Source organism: Phoenix dactylifera, chromosome 1 (genome assembly GCF_051530095.1).
Source record: "Phoenix dactylifera cultivar Ajwa chromosome 1, Ajwa_hap1_PhDact_Kaust_v1.1, whole genome shotgun sequence".
NCBI lineage: Eukaryota > Viridiplantae > Streptophyta > Magnoliopsida > Arecales > Arecaceae > Phoenix > Phoenix dactylifera.
The window spans coordinates 30070915-30078635 of NC_143190.1; the positions used below are offsets into that span (position 1 = coordinate 30070915).

Genomic DNA, 7721 nt, shown 5'->3' on the forward strand with positions numbered 1-7721 from the left:
AACTAATCAAAAATGATTTAATTAAGGACTTGCCAAAGTTAGTTATTGAAAAGGATAAAATCTGTGGTCCAAGTCAATTAGAAAAACAAACAAGATCATCTTTTAAATCAAAGAACGTAGTTTCAACCGCGAGGCCCTTTGAACTCATCCACATAGATTTATTTGGACCTACTAGAACTACAAGTCTACGAGAAAAAAAGTATGGTTTTGTAATTGTGGATAACTTCTCCAGATATACATGGGTTTCATTTCTTGCACATAAAAATGAAGTGTTTTCAGCCTTTTTGAAATATTACAAGAATGTTATAATTGAGAAGAATCTTACTTTAGTTGGAATTCGTAGTGATCATGGAACCAAATTTGAAAATCAACACTTTGAAGATTTATGTAATGATAATGGTATTTTTCATCAATTCTCAACTCCTAAAATGCCTTGACAAAATGAGGTTGTTGAGAGAAAAAATAGGACTTTGGCAGAAATAGCTCGCACTATGTTATATGTGTTGGGATCCACCCATGCCGCAGAAAAAATCAAAATTTTTTTTGATCACAGCGGAAGGCATGCGCGAGATCCCGTTCATCGCATGAACATATTTCAAAAATCATCGTTCGTAGATAGATTAGGATTAAAACATTTTCATACAATTAGAAAGATCAGATCTTCACCTTGTGTGGGTAGATGATCACCGCAAATCTGATGATCGTGGTATTTGTTGAAGGTTCACTTGAAGCCGCACATGCGTCCGGTAGGGCTGGAAGTGGGCTCGGGCCGGCCCGAAGCCCATCGGGCTGGGCCGCCTGCGGGCCGGGCTATGGGCTCGACCCAATGAATTTCGGGCCAGGCTCGGGCTGCAAACTTAAGCCCAATTTTATTTCGGGCCGGGCTCGGGTTTCCCATTGGCCCGGCCCGGGCCCGGACCAAGCCCGAGCCCAATGACAGCCCGAACCAAGCCCAAATTCACGGCCCGAATTGCATTTGGGACTAACCGGTTTAGGGCCCGAATTGCATTTGGGGATTTTAAAACTATTCTACCCATTTTATCAAGGTTGCCGACTTCCAGGCTCCAGCCCTAGCCATCTTGCACTCTTGCTGAAGCGCGATTTGCAGAGGGCCAGAGCTCGTCGTCGTCGTCGACCATCGTCTTCTTCGTCTAGGGTCCGGTGGAGGCGTGGAGGCTCGTCGTCGTCGGCTCTCAGGTTAGGGTCCCTACTTGATACTTCTGATTTTACTGTTTTCCTGGGATGGTTAGGGCCTCCGGCGTGTGCTCTTCTCTCCCGCCAACGCCTCATACTCATACACCCCCTTTCCCCCCACCCCCACTCTCTCCGGCGTGTCCTCTTCTCTCTGCTTCACACCCTCGACGCTCAGCAGGACCAGAAACTCATGTTCGGCCCAGAAGGCGAACTTGGAGAGGGGGGAGGAGTGGTGCCAGCGGAAGAGGAGGCGGGCGGCGGAGGAGTGATGGTGGAAATGGTGGTTGTGGTGGGGTGGCTTCTCCATCTTGGACTTGCCCGGCGTGGAGGGAGAGCCGTCCATCATCAAATAATTACTTCCAGGCTTTCTGATTACTACTTTCAAGAAGAAGAAACTGGACAACAGAATCCTTGCTTGACTCCACCCCCTCCCCTTTTTTTATTTGTGGTTCGGCCCTTCCCTCACTCTCCTTCACGCGCCTTATTTAGTCTTCCATCCCTCTTCTTGGAGTTTCCGTTGTGTTTCTAATTAGGGATTTGGAAAGGGAGGGGATGGTTCCTTGTTCTTTGAAGAGAGGGGAGGGAAAGGTACTATTATTCATTGCTGGGTTGATCTTATTTATTCTATTGGAGATAAGCAGTCAGTTTCATTTCTATTTCCCTTTCTTGTTTTATAATTTTAATATCGAATATGCTGATTGCACATTTTAAATACCATGGCCATATGTAACTTAAAAATTAATTTTTGTACCTTAATATTTTGCCCCTTAATATTTTGTTGAGTTGTAGTGGCAAAATATTACACAGTGTAGGCTATCTGCTGATTGACCAATGCGTACATCTTTCATTTGGGGCTTCTGAAGCTGTCTATAATTTCCAGTCGGATAATTACTAATAAAAGCTTTCTTTTTGTTGATTTTGGTTGTGTCAAGTCATATTTTATCCATTTCTCATTAATAATCATTATGGAAAAGATGTCTCATGTAATCTGAAGTGTTGACTTTTTTTTTTTGGTAAATTATTATCGCATGGGTTGTGAGAGTTTTAGTAGATTTAAGTTCAAAATGACAAGGAATTGTAAGAAGTTTGACAGTTGTTCCTTGTGCCTCCTCCATTTGCAGAAACTTCTTTGCCAACATTTTGAGCTCGATAGGCGGCTCATTGAGTATGTATCAGGCTAGCACATCAATTTCTCTATTGATACTGAGACCATTTGTCGATATTGTTTTTGTCGATCTTGTTGCTCTCTTTCTGGTTTGTTATAAAAGAGTTGTGCAAATGGTACCACCACCACATTCACCAGGGAAGTCATGGAGGATTTGGACATCCTGTACCGTAATGAGCTCTACTAGCTTGTTCTTGTACTCAGAAAGTCCTTGTTATCTTTCCAACCTTAACAACCTGTAAGCCTAGGAACTATAATAGTTTCTTTTGACATAAATCTTCAACTTCTAAAAATATTTTGATAAATCTATTTGGAAGTCCTGCTGGTGACAAGGGATGATTCATTGAGATAGTAATGACATGACTATATCTCCAACTTTGTCAATAACAAGAGTTTTAAATTTTCGTACATATCTGATGCTATAGGTTAAATTTGTGATATTTATTTTGTTATTTGGGCAGATTATTTTTACTAATGTCTCATTCTAAAGTGGGTGAAAATGAGACTGTTGAAGATTTAAGGAATGAGGATGATATAAATGAAGATACTGCTGAAAATGTTTGTGACAATTCTTCTAGAAAAAGATCTTGGGTATGGAATCACTTTATCGAGGAAAAAAATTCTGAAGGGTCAATAGCTAAGTGCAAATATTGTAAAAAAGTTTTAAGTGGGAGCACTACAGGAGGAACGAGTCATCTAAAACGCCATCTTGAAAATGTTTGCAAGAAGTATCAAAAGAATCCGACTAATCAGTTGCTCTTACTACCAAGTTCAAAAGATCCGATAAAGTGTTTCAAATTCAATCAAGAAGAGAGTAGAAAAATTCTTGCAAAATTTATCATATGTGCTGAGCTTCCATTTCGTATTGTTGAGCACACTGTTTTTCTGGATTTTATGAGATCTCTTCAGCCATTATTCAAAATTATGGGATGTAAGACTGTAAAACATGATTGTATGGCTTTGTATCAAGAAGAGAGGAAAAAATTGCATGATGTATTCAAGAACCTAAGTTCTCGAGTTAGTTTCACTACTGATATTTGGACATCAAATCAGAAAATCGGTTACATTTCTTTCACAGCACATTATATTGATTCTGACTTTACTCTGCATAAGAAGATTATTAGTTTCAAGAAACTTCCATACCCTCACACCAGCTTTGCAATTGAAGATGCTGTAAAAAAATGTCTTGTTGAATGGGAATTGGATTATAAAATATGTGCTATTACTTTGGATAATTGCAGCACAAATGATGCTGTAATGAGAAGGCTCCGAGATCACTTTTGTGCTTCAATGTTGTTTAGTGGGGAGTACAGTCATATTAGATGTTGTGCACATATATTAAATATTATGGTTCAGGATGGAATGAAAATCATTCATGAAGCTATTGAATGTATAAGAGAAATTGTTAGATATGTCTCTGCATCCCCATCTCGAATGCAAGCATTTAATGAAATTCTACAGCATATGAGACTTTCTGCTAGAAAAGGACTCACTTTGGATGTTCCTACAAGATGGAATTCTACTTATGAAATGTTGCATGATGCACTTGGTTATAAAGATGCTCTTATTAGATATGCAACTGAGCATTCATGTGTATGCCCCACCAATGAAGAATGGAAAAAGGCTTCTATAATTCTTAAATTTTTAGAAGCCTTTCTTGATGCCACTAAAGTATTTTCTGGTTATAAGTATCCCACATCCAATTTATACCTAAAAGAAGTTTGGGGAATTAGGGCTTTGTTGATGGATGAAAGTATCGATACTGATGAAACAGTGAAGCAATTAACAAATGAGATGCTAAAGAAGTTTAACAAATATTGGTCTCAGTGCAATAATTTGTTGGTAATTGCTTCTATTTTGGATCCCAGATCAAAGTTGATATTTGTAGAATTTTGTTATCAAAAGGCATTTGAGTTGGAGGAGTGCAAGAAAAAGATTGATGATATTCGTGCTTGTCTTTTTCAATTGTATAATGAGTATGTAGATGCAACAAGAATGCATCCCTCTATGAGTTCAAGTGAGCGAACATCTAATTTTGGTGGACAAGGTGATATAAGTTCAGTTTCTTCCAAAAAAAAATTTGGTATGGACTTTGCTCAATTTAGAAGTCAGAGTTCTTCAAAACGCCCTAAGAGATCCGAGTTGGATAGTTATTTGGATGATGATGTACTTCCTGATTTGGAGAATAAAGAGTTTGACATCTTGGCTTGGTGGAAGAGCAATGCAGCAGTCTATCCTATACTATCAAGAATGGCTCGAGATGTTCTAGCTATTCCAGTCTCCACTGTTTCATCTGAGTAAGCATTCAGCACTGGTGGTAGAGTTGTGGATCAGTATCGAAGCTCTTTGAGCCCTTCTACCGTAGAAGCCTTAGTGTGTACCCAAGATTGGCTTCGTGAACAATATGATGAAGGTATATAAATCTTTTAAATTTATCTAATATTTTTTATTTGCTTATTGTACTTATAATTTAAACATTTATGATTGATTTGTGTGTTAACAGTTGCAAATTGCTCGAGTTCTGTAACGTTGAATGTAGATGACGACACCCTGGACTCCTGGAGTGGGCAATTTGGGAGAACTGAACGACGATACCCTCATCAGATCTAGTTCATACCTAAAGTATCAAGGATGAAGTATGTTTGTTGATGGAGTATTTTCATGTGGATCATGGTTATTTGTTGCAAAATTTTATGAGAGTTATATGTTTTTGAACTGCAGGCTTGAAGCTGACTTCAGGGGGTTTCTCTATTACATGGATATGATGAATATATTATTGTGCAGGGAACAACGACTTCAGGCCGATGATTTTTTTTATCCTCCTGTTTTTGATGAAATCCTTTTGTTTGGTTTCAGTTGTATCGTTGCAGTTGGTTGCATGGAATGAATTTTTTTGCAAGTTATCTTCAAACCATCAGATGCTATAATGATCTGTCTGATTGCCTACTTGGTCCATCTTATATTTGATTTAAGTTGAATAGGTTGTTTGCTTGTCGACATTTTTGCTTGTATGTTTACAAGAGCAGCATATGGAACCACTCAGGGGAATGACATTATAAAGCTGAATTTTGATCCGTATATCTACTGTTTCTTTGTGGTTCTTCAAAGGTAAGTGCACTATTATCCATTGCTGGGTTGCTTCAGTGACTTTATGATGAACCATGGAACCAGCTGTAGTTCCAGGAGAGCAGAAAATTGGGTGGCAGGTTTGGTCTTCAAGTGATTTTAGAATGTCCAATAAGGAAACCATTTTCTATTGGCACAATGGGTTGCCACAATGTTATGTCCCAATAATTGTTATTGATCAATGTTTCATTTTTAATATCTTTCATATTATTGCTTTTTCTTGGTTTCTGGAGTGTATACTGAGATGAAACAAATATTTCTCAGGAGATTCTATTTCATCACGCTCTCCAAATGTATCTAAAGTTGCAGAGTTTTTTTCCATGGGACGCCAGCTCAGATAAAGCATGGTGATGTTGTCATTGCAGCTATCACCAGTTGTACGAACACATCAAATCCTAGTGTAATTTTTGGAGCTGCTTTGGTTGCAAAGAAGGCTTGTGAACTGGGCCTTGAGGTTGAAAACTACCCTCCACATTTCAGCATGGTGGATATCTTTTAGTTTTCGTGCATGTCTTCTGGTGATTGAGACTTCTGGTGATTTAGTATTTTTTTGCTGTATGTTTGCTTTCTTTTCCTCACATGTTTGATTATGGATTTTTGCCCGATAAAATACTTTTCCTTGTTGCTTGGTATATATTGTGTTAGATAGCAAAGGAAAAGTTGATGGATCATCTATGTTATGGCTCGTAAAATAAATTGTTAACTAGGAGAAGGTTTTCCTGCATTCACAACTTTCAAATGATTTGTTCCATGTACTAAATCATTTTTGTCATTGTGGATCAGGTAAAGCCATGGATTAAGACAAGTCTGGCTCCAGGTTCTGGAGTTGTGACCAAATACCTGGAAAAGAGGTATCTTTTGAAGATTGTAGAGCAAAGAATTATATTTTAAGTTTTAAATTTCTAAAGTATGCCGAACCTTTCAAGCTGGGGTCTGTCTTTGCAGTGGTTTACAGAAGTATTTAAATCAGCTTGGTTTTCATATTGTTGGGTATGGGTGCACAACCTGCATCGGGAATTCTGGTGACCTTCATGAAACAGTATCTGCTGCAATCTCTGAGAATGGTAGTGTTTCTGTTATTGATCAACATAGTTCATTGTCTTCTCTTTGTTTGGTAGAACTTGTTCATGCATATGTAGTTCTGAAGTTGGTTGTGTATTTTCAGACATTGTTGCAGCAGCTGTTTTATCTGGGAATAGAAATTTCGAGGGACGTGTACATCCTTTAAAAATGGGCCGGGCTGGGGATCGGGCCGGGCTCGGGATCGGGCTGGCCCAAACGAGCTGGCCCAAACGGGCCGGCCCAGGTTAGGGCCCAACTAGGCCGGGCTCGGGCCGGGCTCGGGCCTTGTTCCTTAAAAATTTTTCGGGCCTCGGCCCGGCCCGAAGTCCGAAAAAAAATTCGGGCCGGGCTTGGGTAGGGGTTTGGCCCGACCCGGCCCGGCCCACTTCCAGCCCTAGTGTCCGGCTTCTATGGGCATCCACACGAGGCAGAGGACCGATCTAAGTCTTTGAATCTCCCCGGGATACTAGCTCCCTTGCAGAGAAAACTTTGATGGCTGAAATCCTCTTCTTTGAATCAACTCTTGATTGCCTTGAGAGGAGGAAGAAGAAGGATGGATCAAAAGGAAGAAGGCCAAACCCCTTTGCAGCCTTTTTCCTTTTTCTTTCATTGGAACCAAAAACAGCAAGGAAGGAAGGGCTACACCCTTCTCTTTTTTTTTTTTCTTTTGTTGCTGGTGGCTGAAAACCCCAGGGGAAGGGAGGGTGCTGTTCACGGCTCAAAAGGGAAGGGAAAAATCATCTCACGGCTGCCCCCTTTATCCTCTTTTTAAAGGCATATGGAGCTCCTACTTTTTAGGAGCTCCATGCTTATCCTTTTTTTTTTTTTTCTTTGATGCGGCTGAAACCAAGAGGGAGAGGGGGCTTCACGTATATCCTAGGAGGAGAGGAGAGAGTCCAAAAATCCTCATTCACGGCAGCCCCTTTTTTCTTTTAAGATTATCCTTTTGGAGCCAAGAGGAGGGGCGTACGCCCCTCCTCTTTTCTTTGTGATTTCGGCCAAGGGAGGGGCTCGCCCCTCCCTCTTCTCCCTTCCTATCTCACTCCCCACTTAATCAAATTAAGTGGGGGGTGGGGTCAATTACAAGGTGGGTCTAATCCTATTCCAAATAGGATTAAGTGAACCCATTTTCTTTCCCTTCAAATCCTAATCTAATTAGGATTCTATTGAACCA

General features: G+C 40.1%; 2 protein-coding genes across 2 annotated transcripts; both read left to right on the forward strand.

The window, feature by feature from the left end:
- The first annotated feature begins 1050 nt into the window (after nt 1-1050).
- Nucleotides 1051-5276, forward strand: LOC148702746 (zinc finger BED domain-containing protein RICESLEEPER 1-like). Its single transcript, XM_088703054.2, has 3 exons — nt 1051-1197; nt 2821-4995; nt 5081-5276. Exon 2 carries the CDS (start codon nt 2834-2836, stop codon nt 4658-4660), a length of 1827 nt encoding a protein of 608 aa, XP_088559180.2. The 5' UTR covers nt 1051-1197; nt 2821-2833; the 3' UTR covers nt 4661-4995; nt 5081-5276.
- Nucleotides 4767-6796, forward strand: LOC148702744 (aconitate hydratase, cytoplasmic-like). The gene is made up of 7 exons (XM_089930442.1): nt 4767-4772; nt 4863-4882; nt 5381-5467; nt 5789-5939; nt 6269-6336; nt 6431-6549; nt 6651-6796. The coding sequence occupies exons 1-7, from the start codon at nt 4767-4769 to the stop codon at nt 6794-6796; spliced, it is 597 nt and encodes a 198-aa protein (XP_089786568.1).
- Nucleotides 6797-7721: the final 925 nt, after the last annotated feature.